Raw genomic sequence first — 17941 nt, 5'->3', positions numbered from 1 at the left:
ACTGTTATAAATTTTTAAACAACCCAAAATGCGTTCCATATAAAGAAATGGCAAGTTATTTAGCTATCAAGATTTTACATGTAGTTTTCTTATAACTTTTTTGTACAATTGCATAGACGTGTAAAACCTGCCATTGTTAACAAAACAATAACAGACTTAGAAACTACTGAAATCTACATTATAGTACCACTACCCTTCACAAAAATATAGATTTTTATTTCTTGTAAACTCTTACTGTCTAATCCTCTTTGTTGTATGAATATTATAAAAACCATGCGGGAATCAGGAGTTGTAAAACATTTATTCTGCCACTTCTTCATCTGTCATGACTGAAACTAAGGACTCCATTGCTCTGCCCAGATCATCGGCCATGTGGAAAAGGCTTCCTACATTGGGTCCTGAAAAACACAGAGAAAGACTGACTTTACAAAAGGCGCGGTTTATCATCTAATTCCTTGCCATGTTGGAAACCATTCCCCAATTTGGGGTGAAGACAACACAGAAGCTGCATTGAAGGTGTACACAACGGTGTTTAATTTTCACCAGTTTCCAGGAAGAAGCAAAGCCTTGTTAATGAAGCATTACACATTGTTAGTAGCAGCTTAATATTGAATCTGGCTATGAGTATTGTTTGCATTTAAAAATATTTTATTATCTTTAAGTAATTGTACAAAGGAGGTACCATTTAACAAAGCAGTTTCTGAAAACAATGCATCTTGATCAGTGTCACATTCTTTTTTTTTTTTGCCAGTCCTGGGGCTTGGACTCAGGGCCTGAGCACTGTCCCTGGCTTCTTTTTGCTCAAGGCTAGCACTCTGCCACTTGAGCCACAGCGCCACTTCTGGCCATTTTCTGTATATGTGGTGCTGGGGAATCGAACCCAGGGCCTCATGTATATGAGGCAGTTACTCTTGCCACTAGGCCATATCCCCAGCCCCCCTTCAACATTCTTAGCCCCTATTTCAACCCACCCCTTTCCTTACCTTTCTAAATGTTGTGGTATATACAATGAATTCTTGCGGACTACATTCTCCCACCCTTCCCCACTTTTATTTGTCCTTCCTCCCCCCCCATGTACCCTTACCTGATGTTGATTTTGTTGGGCTTTGACTCAACAAAGTCCTTCTAAAAGATTATATTTGAGCTCTCCATAGAGTCTGTTATACTACAGGTATCTTTAAATGAAAAAAGTCAAATACTGCACTCATCTTCCCAGTATGATTATATATGAAAAGGATCTCATGGATAAACACAAAATTCCTGTCATACCAGGAGCCCAGGAGCATTTCATGATGGGATGATTTCACACACACATATATACATACATATATATATACGCATATATATGTGTATATATATATATATATATATCTAACTAAAACCACCACTAATCTTATAATTTCTACCACCACCACCACCATTATCATCACATCATGGCTACCATGAGAACTGTATGAAATCCCGTTGCCAAGCTGATTCAAGCTGTGAAGGGGAGTTGTACTATGGTGAAGCTGACCATGTTCTCTCTGCTTGTAATTGGGTGAAAAAATAAACTGTGGAACTGACCATTGTACATACACCATTTAAATTATGAAGCTTCAGAATAACAATCATTTTCATTCCTAATTACTCTACAGCCTAATTATAATGGGCCCCACGTGTAATATATAGATTGGGGATCTTGTGAACTCTAGTTTTTCTTTCCTTCTAAATAAGGTTTAACTATGAGAACTGCCTTTTAATCATAATATGGCATGGCATACCACCAATCCCTTAGCATAGAACACAGGAGCAGCATGATGTCCCTGTTTCCTTTTCACATAGCTCCCATATTTTTATAGGGCTAGGTTTGATTCTTGGACATTAGTAGTCCTTCCACTCTTTAAGTACTGCTTTGGGAACTGAAAACTTTACTAGGCTATTACTACTTTGTGATGTATCAGCATTATAGAGTTGCCTGTAATCCTAGCTACTCAGGAGACTGAGATCTGAGGACTGTGGTTTAAAGCCGGCCCAGGCAGGAAAAGTTATGAGACTCTCATCTTCAATTAACTACCAAAAAGCCAGAAGTGGAACTGTGGCTCAAATGGTACAGTGCCAATTTTGGGCAATAAAGCTCTGGGTCATTACCCAGGCCCTGACTTCAAGCCCTAGGACTGGTACACACAGACACACAGACACAGACACAGACACAGACACAGACACAGACACAGACAGACACACACACACACACACACACACTCTCTCTCTCTCTCAATTGAAAATTAAAGACAGACTAGAGCAGCTATTCTACCCTAATACTTTTTGAAGAGACATCTTTTTTGTTTATGAGGATTGGAATAGGATTTGCGGGCACACACTTACACAGTGATGGCATTAGATCAATTTAGGACTTATTAATAGGGGCTGGAAATATGGTCTAGTGGCAAGTGTGCTTGCCTAGTCTACAAGAAGCCCTGGGTTCGATTTTCCAGCACCACATATATAGAAAACGGCCAGAAGTGGCGCTGTGGCTCAAGTGGCAGAGTGCTAGCCTTGAGCAAAAAGAAGCCAGGGACAGTGCTCAGGCCCTGAGTCTAAGGCCCAAGACTGGCAAAAAAAAAAGAAAAAGAAAAAGAAAAAAAAGACTTATTAATAGTTTACTGCTATATATATATATATATATATATATATGTATATTAAGGTGACCAAATTTGTAAATCTCTTTAAGATTTATTAGTGCAAAGGGTTTCAGTGAGAACTAATTACATTAAAAATTACTTTAAATTGTGGATGAGACTACAAATACAAAAACTTAACATTTTTTTAAACAAAGCATATGTACTATTCACAAAATGGGCCAAAAGTGCCCTCACTGAGGAACTGAAGTCATCTTTGGCTTTTCAATGCTATCAGGAAGGTCAGGTGTTCAGAAGTGGCTAGCTTGGGTCTGTATAGTAAGTCCCTGATTAAAAGTAAGAAAGGAAAAAAATCCAATATAAATATATACACAGGAAGACACACTGGGTCATCTGCTACTCATTAGAGTCACAGCACTTATTATTGACGACCAGGTTGGAGGGTCTTCCCTATATGTATTATATGTGTTTGAGATTGGGAATTGAACTTAGTAGATGACACTTTTGCTCATTGGCTGGTGCTCTACCATCCGAGCCAAGCCTCTAACCCTGATATATTTACTTTTTGACTGTACAACAACCAAGGAAATATGCACAATCATTCATGTATAAAACTGAATGGTCTAACTGCAAATTATGAATTACTAGCAATTTTAACAGCTGTTGGCAAACCCAGTAAAAACAGAAAATAACCCTTTTATAACATGACATATGGATATAGTTCATCAATATAGGTCAATCCCCCGATAGCTAGAGCATGCATTATAAAACGTAAAACAAAGGGAAGGGCTCAATTTTTTGTGTAAACTTATTGATAATCAAAGATGCCTTTCAGAGTGTGAGCTATGAGGACATGAATGCAATTCAAAAGCTAATAAAAGAAGGAAATACATTTATAGATTAGATATGCAAGTGGTCCTTTTATTCTTTGAAATGATGTTTATTTCCCACAGAGAGGGAAAATTCTGGAGTATCTCAAAAAGTATACATTCTAGGAATATCTACTGTTTAAAAATTAGCCAGGGAAAATAAAGGTTCACTATTTTTAATATACTAAACCCACATCCATAAAATGTTAGGGGCTTTATCCTGACTAAACCATCCAATATTCACAAATGATTTCATGACTACTATTATGCTACAAAACGTATCTATATCTTACCTTTGATTACTTTGTTTATAAATTCCCATTTCACCAGAACAATCACTGCAATTTTTCATGGAGGTTTTAATGAAATAAAAACAAGTTTTCTCCCTTTGACAAAATACTTCCCCCAAAGATCCAGGGAATGGGTAAAACTACTGTGGCATGGATATAGAAAACAGATTTGTACCATAGTTTTATTAAGAAAGAAAGGAGGTCTTTAAATGTACCTGATAAAATCTTCTAAAGTCAAAATTAAAATCTGATACTTTAAATGCAAGAGGCACTGTAGACAGCAGCCAGAATTCAGGCATTTGCCATCAGCTTCAGGCACAAGTTGACACAAAAATATGTCTATAGAAAGTATTAATTTAATCCATTCTTAAGCAAGGATTATTGAACACAAAGGCACCATGCATTGAACATTAGGGCAGTTTTATGTTTTTCCAAGTTGGCATTCACTGCAACACATTTAGTCTCACACGCCACCACTGCCTAAGGGAGTTGTTTTCTGCAGTGATTGGAATTGAGACTTTCTGGCAATGATCCAAGACCTCAATAGCAATCTGGCACTCTATTTTTTTTTAAATACAATTCCCAAATAATGGTTAGCACTCACTTGTCCAAAGCAAAGCCAGAATACAGCAATGAAATGTGTTTATCTTTTCTTCTCTATAATTTAATCTCTGAAAAAAATATCCGGTCTAGTATGCATTTAGGGCATTTTTCACAGCGTTAAAAGTCATTGTTTTCATTCTCTGGCTTCTGAAAACTTATCTGTCTATAATACACCTCAGGTAATACTCTCTGATTCAATTACATGTTCTGGCCTTTAAAAACTTCATTCATGAATGAAACATGTCTGAGGGGCTCAAAATTATGATGAGATTTTTTTCCACAAGAAATTACAGTAAATTTTAAGAGGCACTTACCATAAGAATGAACCCAAGAAGTCTCACAGGCGAAGTGCATGAGACAGGAGTATTCAATGCATCACTGATTCAAATTTCTTTCTCTCCCAGTTTACTGTTCCCTCCCTTGGACCCCATTGTCCCAAAGCCATGGAAGGGAGCATTAATACATATATACTGCAGGTCATTAAGTTCATTACACTTGTAAGGCACGGAGCTAGCAGAATTTCTAGTTTGACTTTTGTGTTTAAATGAGTCAGGGGCCATTTTATTCGATCCCTTGCTAAGGATCCAGGATCTTCTCATGTAAAAACTCTCTACCCATCCAGCCTGTTTTCCTGAAGAGTACATGCTATTACCATCCCTTGGACAACCATTTATTTCTTCTCCCTTCTTTCACGTGTCTCTTGTTTCACTTGTGTTGTCATTTAGTCTACACTTTGTCATGCAGTAGTCACTTCATTAGGTAATTTAACGCTTAGATAATATTCTTGGTAATAGGAATAACAAGCGTCCTTCACTTTAAAACCTCAAACTATATTCAGCGATAATGCTACACTTTACCTCTTTCAATCTATAAAGAGGCATTAAAAACCCTCAAGACTTCAACAATCACATATATATATATATGTACATACATATATATGTACATACATATATATACACACACACACATATATATATATATAACATACTTGGTTATTAGTCTATTCCATTTCCTATTATTCTTTTTAGTTTCAACTGCCAAATGAAAAACAGTGTCTTTTAAAAGGCAAGTTGAAGTGATGCAAGCCTTTCAATGCTTTTCTGAAACATCAGTATAGCACAAGAGTTTGAGGGTGGTTCTCGAGCCAATTCTGTCTCTGCTACCTTTGACTCAGTTTCTTTATCTACAAAATACGGTTGAGAAAAATACCTACCTCATAGGTGTATCATGAAGAGTATATGATGAAAAAAATGGTAAGTGTTCAGAGTAGTGCTTGGCACATAGCTAAAATGGGAATGAGAACAGTGTAGGAACCAGGTAAAAAGAAAAAAAAAATGAAGTCATTGTAGAAAAAGAAAAACCCAAGGGCATTCACAGAAAATGCTAAGGTCCTGGAAGTGGAAGGAAGATTTAGGATTCATTAATTATATTTCAAAGATAAATTTCTTTTGAAGCTTTTGTTTGTGTTGCAAATGGCAACAGATGATGAGCTGCGGGACTCCAACCTAAGAGCTATAAAGGATTGGCATTTTTTTAGAGATTCCTGCTCCCCCAGCCCCTGGTCTTGTCGTCATGGTGATGACAACTGCAATGAACATTTAGGAATGTTCCTCATGAGCTGCAAGTGGAGGTGACTACCATCCTTACATGATGACACAATGTGTAATACACACATGCGCGTGCACACACAATTCTTACACAAAGGCCAAACATAGAAAGCAGGATGAGACAGACAGAAGCCATGGCTGTGAGCCTGAGTCTCACTAACCTCTCTCATTGGCTTTCCAGAGGTATTTCTTCCTTTAATAATAGAGAGAGGAAGAGGCAGAGATATCAGAAAGGAAAAAAAAAGCATAAATACACAGTATTATACCAATTTGATTCTTTTACCAAACACATGTTGAGATAACAATTCATTTATTTCCTTCTGGGGGAAAACAAACAAACAAACAAAAAGTTTGCCCCCCCCAAAAAAACAAACAAACCAGAAACAGAAACAGCCCTCCCGAAAAAAAATCCAAGACATACCTAGTCAAATCATCTTTACATACACTTAAAAATCAGTGTAAACAAATAACATGACTCCAAAGACATCATTTATAGAATCCAATAGGGTTCACACATTAACTCAATGAGAACTGGCACAGAATAAAAAATTGACAAGTTGAGCATTGTTTTCAAGTACTGTAGAATCTCAAGCTTTATGTTAGCTAGTCTTAAAAATCTTTTCGCTTTTGACTTGACAATCAGCATGTTGAGACATAAAAAGTGGTTGGCTATGTGTCACATTCTGCATCTCAAATGCAACACAGAACTGCACATAGGAATGGACTCCATTCTCTTGGGATACTTAGTTCAACACAGTGGAAGATAAGCATGTACAGGATGGGACTAGGAGTGGGTGAGCAAACAGAAAGGGAGAAAGGATTCCTTTGATCTGCAGGTCCTTCAAAAGTAAAATACTGACTTTCAAACCATTTGACTTTAGCAATGGAACATTTCCTAACACAATCTTCTAGGGAATTCCAGTATTTGGAATGGGTAAAAGCAGAGCTCTAAGTGAGCCTTTGCATTATCACTCCCTTTACCCCATGATGCTCCAGGGGGCCAAGAAGACCCAAATTCCTTGAAAGAACTACACAAGTACCAGTCAGGTATGAAAAAAGTATGAAACTACTAAAGAAACTTTTGACAACTCAAGTTGAAGGCTCAAATTTCAAGAATAGTTTCCAAGATTTACTAAGTGTAACATTTCCAGGATTTTCCTAAGCAATTCTGTGGCTTTTTTAGAAGTACAAAACTGCAGCTTGCCCATGGCATCGTGCATTTATGATGTTCTCCAAGCCAAGGAAAAGAGTGGGTGGCAGTGCATGCTCCCAGTCGCAGACCCATACCAGATGACAGGAAAAAGAAAGAATGTCATCTCATCTTTATTAGCTCAATATACCCCAATAAGAATTACTTACCTTTTCCTTTGAATTCCTTTGGCAAGGCTTTTTTGTTGTTGTTTTAATTCTTTAAAAATAACTCTATGATTTCCCTAGAAATTCATGGTTAAACCGTCTGGTACCAGAACTCTTGCCCTATAAGACCATAGGCTCTCTGAGGGTAGAGCCCACACATTTCTTTTGCTCTCTCTCTGTCTCGCTGTTTCTGTCTCTGTCTCTCTCTCTCTGTTTTGGTGCCATTACTGCTGCTTGAACTCAGGGCCTGGGGGTTGTCCCTTAGCTTTTCTGCTCAAGTCTAATACTCTACCACTTGAGCCTCAGCTCTACCTCTATCTTAGCTTTTGTTGATAAATTGGAGAGTCTCAGGGACTTTCCTGCCTGGCCTGGCTTTGATCTGGAATCTTCAAGTCTCAGCCTTATTAGTAGCTAGCATTATAGGGAGGAGCTACCAGCATTTGGCAAGCCCACATGATTTTCACCCATTTCTCCATCTCATCTCCTCGTGTTGTGCCTAGACACTGTTGGTATTTGATAAATGCTGGCTGAACTGAATTGATGAAGTAATGCCTAGACCATGGTTAAGGGGCTTTGTTGTGTGTTACAAGCAACCTGGTCTGACTACTATCTTTTAGCTTGGATGCCAACAGCCATTAACTTGTAAACAAGACAAAACAAACTTTAGGAGAAGTGTATATTGTCACTTGTGTCCCAATGTACTCATTAACATAGTGCAAAAATGTAGGTCATTTTTCTTTTGAAAACAAAACCCTTAAAAAGCAAATCATTTTCTACTGTGTTAAGAATTGTTCTACACTGAAAAAGTAGAAGCTACTTGGGTGCAATGTTTTCAGAAGTTCTTGGCTAATAAGTTAATAATGAAGAGCCAGATGAAATTTCTATTTCATAAATACATTCTTTGGAAATGAATTTCTTCAGATTTTCATTGGGACTGTCCATCTGGAAATGTGGTGTCCTGTCAGGAAGTGAATCAAGAGAAAAGGGATAGGTGTGAAGCAGTGTGGAGTGAAAATAAAAGGCCTGGAGAAGTCTGGAGAAGTCTAGTTTCCTGATGCAGCAAGGGCTTGAACTTTTTTTTTTTTTAATGGTTATTCACTATTTCACATTCCCAATTGCAGGACATGACTTTTTTCTAGGTGCCTTTAACTCTCTTAGTTCACGGATGGTTTAAAATTTTAAAGAGGATATGTTCCCTTTTAGGGTTTTTTCATTACAAGCCAAACATGATTCTAATGGCTACACTTTAAATATTGAACATCTAAGCTCCAGTGAACATGGATATAAATGTCCAAATAAATTCAGTGTTGGTGGCCAATTAATCAGCACTGAAGCCTGTGACTGTATACATGGAAAGAATCTGAATGGACACAAAATAATAGTCCAAAGCAAGGACTGGCAAATTTTCTAATAAAGGACCAGGAAGTATATATTTTAAAGTTTGTGAACCACGCAGTACCCATAGCTACTCTACCCTTATGGTAAGAAAGTAACCTTGGGCAATATGTAAATGAATGGGTATGGCTGTGTTCCAATAAAACTTTATTTCTATAAATAGATAGAAGTAGGCTTGGCTCATGAATTTTAGTTTGCTAGTCCCAAGTATAGATGGTAATTGATCACATCCTTTGCAGAAGCAGATGGAAAACAGGATTGTATCTGAAAGAGGTACATGATTCATCTGTCTCATTTTTATTCCAGTACTGGGGATGAAACCCAGGGCCTCGTGCATGCTAAGCACATGTTCTAGCATTGAGCTACAGCCCCAGCCCTGTCTTTATTCTTAGGTTGTTCTTCCATAGAAGAACCAGGGGACAAGGTTTGAATTTTAAAAGATGGTATGTTTTACAAAGCTGTTCGGTTGGTAGTTTAGGAACATTTGGCAGAATGTATGTGAGTATATTTGGGAGGTGATGGGATAAGAGAGGCAGCATGGCATAGACTGTTGAAGAGAAAAATTCTATGACACAGTCAATAGGCAACAGATTGTATAGGCAACAGAAATCCACACATAGCACTGCCCACTGCTTTCTAGATTGCCTTAATGCACTAAGAGCTTATCTTGGATGTTACTATTCATTGAACATCCATATAAAGTGGTACCTCCTTTTAGCGAACTCAGTACCACATGACTAACTAGGAAAACATTTCTTTCATCAACACACATATTATACCTATAAAATACACATGTATACTGTTAAATGATCAGAGACTCAGGTATAATTTGCTTACTTTATTCGCAAATTATATTTATTGTTTGTGCTACCTATGTAATGCTACTTTAGAATGCTGGGGTTTTAGAAAATGTGTTAAAGTACGTAAGGCCTTTTTTATTACACTAGAAGTCAACTTTCACATGTATTTATTGAGAGAAGAATAGGCTATCGACAGACTGAATAGGAAGAAATTGGCTAATGTTCCATATTTAAATACATACTGTGCCCCCATGAGACTTGTGAACAATTAAGTATATAAGGAAATTAATCAGGCCGAGTACTTGTAATCCTAGCTACTCAGGAGGCTGAGATCTGAGGATCATGGTTCAAAGCCAGCCTGGGCAGGAAACTCTATGAGACGCTGTCATCTCCAATTAACCACTAGAAAACTGGAAGTGGCACTGTAGCTGAAGTGGTAGAGTGCTAGCTGAAAAGTTCAGGGACAGCGCCCAGGCCCAGAGTTCAAGCCATATGACTGATAAAAAAAAAATCAATCAGGACAGATAAGATCACCAAGGCTAAATGTGCACACATTCACGCTTTGTACATACTGAAGTTTATATTCCTATTATGTGGAATAGTGGTGGTTTGTCACTATGTGAAAAAGCATACAACCCTTTATTAATTGGAATAACAGTTTAGAAAGGCCATCGAGATAAAATCAGAAGCCTAATTTAACTTGCTGAATAGCCATTTGCAGGAATCTAAGTTCTTTGTCCTTCTAGATATTCTCTGTAAATGAAAGATAAAGATGAGCTGATACCTTAGGGTTCAACTCGAAGTCAAAATTGGGGCAAATGGATAAGAAAAAGATTACAAATTGAGAATACACAGTAACTCATCTCTCTACATGCCTTACATATTCATGAAAACAATAAAAATGGTTTCCTTCAGTAGGCAATTAACTAGTAGGGTTAAATAAACCATGAGGTGGTATTTAATAGTACATTTCCACTAAATGTCAGACCTCTGGCTCTGGCATCTGTTTTGAGTTACTTAAACAGCTGTCTAAAACAGCTGTATCAACCATGAACCTTTTTTTCTAACAACAATAAGAAAGAGGATGGAAGAGTTAGAATAAAGCTAAAAATTCCTCCAGGATATTAGCCAGTTCTTGACAGAAACCTTCACGGTAAAAGTTTTAAAGTGAATTTTTCTTGGAAAAGATATTCATCTGGGCAGGTGAATCTGACATCAGTTAAATGTTTTTCTTTTAACCACTGGATCCAGAAATCAATTTAGAGAGTGTAAAACCCTTATTTTTTTTAAAGAAAACAAAACCAGAATTCATTATATATAATATGGAAGGTACTGCTTTATGAAACTTTTGTTTCTGATCATTGTACATATATGTGTGTGTGTGTATGTGTTTAACTATATACATATGCCTGTATACATAAGGTGTATAGTAAGTAAATACATATTGTATCTTTACCCCAATGTGATATAAAATGTTTCTCTAACATATATTAATCATTGAATCATATTGATGAACACTGTTTTGAACATCAAAGATGTTTATAGGACCTATTAAGCCCTGCCATTTGGGAGAGCCTAGAAGACTAAGATCTGAGATTCTCAAGAACTTCTATTTAATATCAACCTACTTGTAAGATGTTCCTATTTAACCCACTATATACTCTCTTCTCTTTCTCTCTCTTCTTCCTCCCATGTATGTGTGTATATGTCCTATATTCAAAAATGTTAAAGGACTTTTAGTTATCGATAAAGCATCCCCAAATTCTTTGTACAGCATATCAGCAATAATCTTATTTTTACAATGATGCAACTTTTATCCATTTGAATATGAGGAGAAATATGCCTATAATAATGTTTGATCTAGCAGAAAACAGCCAAATACCACCACCAATGACACCAACATCATAGCTTCACAGAAAGACTAGTCAAATCCTCCACAACCTTAATGCTTCTCCTGTTGTGTATTTTTCAAGAATATGAATTAATTTTCCCAGAACATCAGGATATGATAAAGCAAACAAAACTGGTATCAGACAAAGTCTCCTTTTCCCACATTTCAGGACTCGAATTAACATTTAGGGGATGGCATTCTTCCTTAAGCACTAATTTAGGATATTATTATTATTATTTTTTTTTGCCAGTCCTCGGGCTTTGGACTCAGTGCCTGATCACTGTTCCTGGCTTCTTTTGTTTCAAGTCTACCACTCTACCACTTGAGCCACAGCACCACTTCTGGCCTTTTCTGTGCATATGGTGCTGAGGAATCAACCCCAGGGCTTCATGCATGCTAGACAAGCACTCTATTGCTAAACCATATTCCCAGCCCTAATTAACGAAATTCTATCCAAGCAGCCTAAACAAAATTTCCCAGGATCTCATACAAGTAACTCACTATCACAGAAGTAAATCTAACAACAGAGATGCTAACTGCAGGGTAGAGGAGGTGCATTTTTAGTCTCTCAGGAGGCTTCTTCCACACTCATTGTATATTCAAGGGCTTTAAGGAAGAGACTGCAAAGAGATGATGCAAAGGATTTTACCTTAAAGCTAATTAGGGCAGACCAGAGTCTTGGGTGCAAAAAGGAAGGTAAGCCTTACTGCTGCCTTTTCCCTGCACACTCTTGTTTAGAATGGAAGAAAAGCCTAAGGGTCCCTACAGATCATCTTACCAACTTCCTACAGATCAGGCAAAAAAGTTCAAGTTCAGTTCAAGGCACTGGGATAAGACAAATGTCTATGACCTTCAAGGAAAAACATGGCACTGGTAAAATGTGTGCTAAACAAGGAGCCAAAATCCAGATCCATTAGTTTATATGTAACCTTGAAAAAGAAAACTTCTATCAAGAGAAATCTCTTCCCACTAAAGTGCTTCTGCCATTCCATTGCGTCAAAACATACTCCACTGTGGCCCATTCCAGGCAATCATATTATTGCATTAGGATTTGAACTTCTTTGGAATTCTGAAAGTCTACTGGACTACAGTTCATTGAAGGCAAGGAACTTTCTATCTCTCTTCTGTATCCCTAGTAGTTTCATACATTAGTAAAGGTGACAGGGAAAAATAACAATAGAGGTGATATTTGGTTTCCATCAAGCCTGTGTATGTTCTTCTTACCCATCATGACATCTTGGGAAAAAAGGCACATAATAGACTGAGGATGGGAGTTGCAGGGTGAATGGAAGATAGATAAGATTTTTATCCATCAGTGGAGCTCAGCAGTAAAAAGATGGCTGCTACCGACATTTAAAATTAGCTTCCCCTGACAGTTCCTTAGCAACGCTCTACTAGAACATTATTGCTTTAAATGTGCACTGCACACTGCTCACTTGCACATCAAATAGCTACGAAATGTCCATTGTTAACTGACACTGAATGAAAAGATAGGAAAAACATACTACTCAAAATATCCTCTTCTTTATCCACATGGAGAGGAACAAATAGCCCAGATTGTCTGTCATCTCTCACCCTTCTTTTCTTGCTCATCTAGGGTGTCAAGCACTGGCCACAAAACCTTGTGTTTTCTGCTTTTCTAGGTTTCACTTCTTGTTCATCACAGGTGACTGCTAACATTCTTATTGTTTTTATTTGTTGAAGGGAGATGGGTCAATGACTTTGTTTTATGTCAGGGCAATAAACCAAAACAAACATCCTCAGAAACTATCAACAGAGGCAAAAGTGCTCTTTGGATGGAGCAAGAAATGTGAAGCTCATAAGGGCTGTGGGAAGATTCTGTGAGCTAAAATGCTGCTGTTGAATAAAGGGAAACACATGTGAGTCAAAGTGATGGAGAAAAGTAAAAATAATGATACCAGTCGGCAAAGTTTTAGTCCAACTATATATGTGGGAAAAAAACACCAACGTTATCTATGAAGATCTCATTATGCCTATATTTAAATGATGGAATATGATACAATTTTTAAATATGAAGGGTATAAGATTGTAAATCGGAATGCCCTCAACCACCCCCTGCATGACATGTGCTAGACCTCATCACTGTAGAGCCATATGTTGCTGGCACTCATTTTCTCATCTGTAAAAGTTACATAATAATTCCTCTCAAGAAAAAGACCCTCCAGAAGTAATTCTTCAGACCCATGTGAGAAACAAGTAAAACCCTTGATATGCATGGTAGAATCCTTATTTCAAAAGAAACCTCATCATTACATAGATACTGGAATGCAGCATATGCCAAACCAGAACTTCATACTAAAAATAAAACCTTGTCACCATGGATCCAGATTCCCATTCTGTCAGCATATGCTGCTTCCCATTGGGACAAAGCACACCTCAGCTGGATATGGATGTGAATGACCTGATTCCTGAAGGTCTGAGTCTCTCCTAGGGACTGGCACTTACCTCTTGAGCTAGGGAAAGAGTTGTTGAGTTGCTCCATCACTTCTTCTAACCCTGTGCTTGTGTCTTGGGGAGGACTCAGAAGATCTTCCTCACCTTAGTGAAAGCAAAAATGAATGATGGCTAATTAAATTTTCACAAAATGTAGAGGCCAGGATCACATTTTAAAATGCATTCTCAACTCATCTTACTTGCTCATAAACAGCACTATAAACATCTCTAGTTTGGATAGTTAAGGAACAATTCTTATTTACTTGTTTGTTGTCAAAGTGAAGTACAGAGGGGTTACAGTTTCATATGTAAGGCAGTGAGTACATTTCTTATCGAACTTGTTGCTTCCTCCCTCATTTTTCTCCTCCCTTCCATCCTCCACAATTTCCCCCCCGCCAAGAGTTGTACAGTTGGTTTACAGCATATAGCTTTGTAAGTATCGCTGTTGCATTGGCTTTTTACCCTTTGTTTCTCCATTTTGATGTTCCCCTTTCCTTCCCTAGTTCTGATAAACGTATATACAATACCCACAGTACCAAAATCAGTTACAGTGACATCAGGGGTAAAACCATGGGGAAGAAAAACAAAAGAAAAAGGCATAATTTCACATGGTATGTTGAAAATTCCAACAATGATAAACCACTTATTTCCATAACTTCATTTTGCTTAGCATCATCTTATGCGTTCATATTGAGCTACTGTGATCATCTGCTAGGACTATCCTAGATATGTACTAATTATTCCCAATGAGGGAAACCACAGAGTCTATGTTTCTTTGGGTCTGGCTCACTACACGTAGTATGATTTATTTCAAGTCTTTCCATTTCCTTAGAAATGGGGAAATGTTGTTCTTTTTGATAGAAGCATAGAATTCCATTGTGTATATATACCACATTTTCTTGATCCTTACAATTCATTTTGTGTGTGCAGATCCTGGAGCTTGAACTCAGGGCATTGGCACTGTCCATGAGCTTCTTTTGCTCAAGGCTAGAGCTCTGCAATTTCAGCCACAGATCCATTTCCAGATTTTTCTTTTGGTGGTTAATTAGAGATAAGTCTCTTGAACTTTCCTGCCTGGGCTGGCTTTCACCCATGAGTCTCAGACCTCAGCCCCCTGAATAGCTAGGGTTATAGCTGTGAGCCACCCACACCCAGCTGGAACAATTCTTTAAAGTGAAGAATTCCATGTGGTAATTTATCTTTGTCATCATCCTTGAAAAAACTATTTAGAAGTGAACATAAAATTGACAAACCCTATTTCCTTATGGTACATTAACAAATGTGATAATGAAAGAATTATTACACTCTTGTGGTATCTCAAGACAGGAAATAAGAATGTGCCTGTATGCATTTAATTCAAGAAGGCCAGGGAATTTCTTTTTTCACTCTTTCATTTCATATTTAACCAAAATTACAAACAAAACTCAAATACCTTTAAAGTTCAGTGTAAGAGAGGCAAAAATGTATATTAGTTGGGCATTTGTGGCTCATACATGTAATCCTAGCTATTCAGGAGGCTGAGATCTGAGGATTGGGATTCGAAGCCAGCCAGGGCAGGAAAGTCTGTGAGACTTATAGCCAATTAACCATTCAAAACCCAGCACTGGGGCTGTTGCTCCAAGTGGTAGGGTGCTAGTATTAAGCAAAATTGCTCAGGGACAGCACTCAGGCCCTGAGTTCAATCCCATGATCAATGGAAAATAAAAAGGATGTAACACATTATCTATATAGGGACTAACTTACTAGCGTTCTAAAGACAGCATACAGGGTATACTTGGAAGGTAGGTCCCTTTCCTCTTTATTACTTGGGACTACATTATCAGAATATTTAAATGTTTTATAGAGAGGAGTTCTTTGTGCTTCCATCAGTGTTTAAACTCAAGGACTTGTTCTCTCATTTGGGTTGCTTGCTGATGGCTGGCACTCTGCTATTTGGGCCACCCCTCCAGTCCAGCTTTTGCCAATTAATTGCACATGGAGTCTTACAGTCTTCTTTTGCATAGACTGGCTTTTTACCAAGATCCTCCAAGGCTGAGCTTCTTGAGTTAGCTAGGGTTACAGAAGTGAGCCGTCAATGCCCAGCTAGAGTTTTTCTTTCTTTGTAATTTTGAAAATTTATGTGAGGAGAAAATGATGGCTAGGAAGTAAAGGCATTGTTAGGATGCCTTCATTGGAGTGGGGGCTAAAAGGAGGTGAGCAGATGAATTAAAAGATGAATGATGGGTTAATACATCCATAATATTCACTTCATATATAAAAACTGAACTAAGAAATGAGATGGCTGGAGATGGGATAGATGGGGGTGTGGAGAATTATAGAAGGGGTGACTAATCAAGATATACTGTACACATAAATTGATCTATTAAGTTGAAATCCTTTTGTACAATTATTTGAAGAAAATAACAGCAACAAATGCAGTTTTACGAATGTATGGGTTGTGCTGGGCAAGGGCGTCTCCTTGTAGATTTTGTGAATCAATATCCATTGTGTATTCATTTGTTTTAAAAGAAATATACCTCAATTAACATTTGCAGTAAGGGACAAGTTTCTTAGCTAAAAACCAGATTAACTTCAACTTTGAAGACTCTTGGAAACATAATGTTCATAACAGTCAATCTTTCAATAACGAAAAGAAGTTCTCTGAAAGCATTACTTTTCCAGCACATTGTCACTTCCTGTTGGAAATCATGAGCATGCCAAAGGACAAGCTCAGGTTCCCAACTGACTTGGAAATGATGGGAGCTAGTGATTAAATGAATTTTATATTTCTGTGGTCTATGTCACTTAGATTTTCATTTAAGATTATAAGCCCACATTCATTCCTGCGTGCTCATCCTTGGTTTTTGAAAAAGAAGCTAAAAGAATTATTGCCAGTGCTAACCATTAACATAAAATCATATCCTAGGTGCACTTGAGGTTACATGTCATTGTTAGAATGGAGGGCTAAGAAACTGGGAGATAAAAGTCTGACTCTGTCAGTCTCATGGTAACAAAACATATCATAACATAGGATACCTCTCTGAAATACTAAGTACAAGGGCTGGGAATGTGGCTTAGTGGTAGAGTGCTTGCCTAGCATGCATGAAGCCCTGGGTTCGATTTCTCAGCACCACATAAACAGAAAAGGCTACTAGTGGTGCTGTGGCTCAAGTGGTAGGGCTCTAGCCTTGAGCAAAAGAAGCTCAGGGACAGAGCTCAGGCCCTGAGTTCAAGCCCCAGGACTGGCAAAAAAGTTTTCATTGCTGATATTATCTTTAATGTACTGTGAAATTTTTGTTTTATTTTGTTTTTCCTATGGGTTATCCCCTGTTGTCACTGTATTTGATTTTGGTGCTCTGGGTATTGTATATGTTTATCTGAATTAGGGAAGGGAAAAAGAACACCAAAATGGTGAGACAAAGGACAAAGTGTGAAGTAATGCAATAGTGAAATTCACAAGATAATATGTTGGATATTAACTGTACAATTTGGGGTGTGGGGGGAGGGAAAGTGGGAGAAAAGTGAGGGAGGGGGTAACAAGTTGGACAAGAAATGTCCTCACTAAGTTATGTATGTAACTGTAACCCCTCTGTACATCACTTTGACAATTAAAAAATACTAAGTCCTGGAAGGGAATTAAGATCACAAAGTAGAACTCTCTCTCTCCATTCTCTCTCTCTCTCTCTCTCTCTCACACACACACACACACACATTTGCTTAAATTTATGTCTTCAGAAAAGAAACAAATGGATGCTTGATATATTTAGTTTCTCTTTTTGTGCAGTTTTTAACCATTATCTAGCAAAGATGATATGAATGAAATACTACAGGATTCTGACAACTGCAGGGCCCATTACATCTCTTCGTTCTATTACTGATGCAAATTTTTGCTGAATGGAGAAACACGAGGCAATTTTAATGGCAGCAAGTCCACTTTCATGACAGTATGTTTTATAGAATAAATCAGAGCCCACAGAGACATTCATGAACAGCAATGTTAATATTTCTGACAGTTTAATTACATCATATTGGAGCTCTAAGAACTCAATTGTGCTGTGTTAAGATTCAGGTACACAATC

General features: G+C 37.6%; 1 protein-coding gene across 8 annotated transcripts in view; it reads right to left on the bottom strand.

Annotated features, from left to right (window-relative positions):
• Positions 1 to 282: 282 nt before the first annotated feature.
• Positions 283 to 17941, bottom strand: part of Dmd (dystrophin) — a 1916788-nt gene continuing 1899129 nt past the window's right edge. For 5 of the 8 annotated variants that reach the window (XM_048336444.1, XM_048336436.1, XM_048336438.1 and 2 more), the window contains 3 exons: positions 13896 to 13988; positions 6149 to 6180; positions 283 to 398 (listed from right to left, as the gene is read on the bottom strand). In XM_048336444.1, coding sequence (XP_048192401.1) covers positions 387 to 398; positions 6149 to 6180; positions 13896 to 13988 — 137 coding nt within the window. In that variant the 3' untranslated portion in view covers positions 283 to 386. The remainder of the gene's footprint in view (positions 399 to 6148; positions 6181 to 13895; positions 13989 to 17941) is intronic. The other 3 variants (XM_048336437.1, XM_048336439.1, XM_048336440.1) reach the window with 1 other exon arrangement.

This window comes from Perognathus longimembris, chromosome 28, assembly GCF_023159225.1.
Source record: "Perognathus longimembris pacificus isolate PPM17 chromosome 28, ASM2315922v1, whole genome shotgun sequence".
NCBI lineage: Eukaryota > Metazoa > Chordata > Mammalia > Rodentia > Heteromyidae > Perognathus > Perognathus longimembris.
The sequence above is the reverse complement of the archived record's forward strand: the minus strand, read 5'-3'. Positions and strand labels throughout refer to the sequence as shown.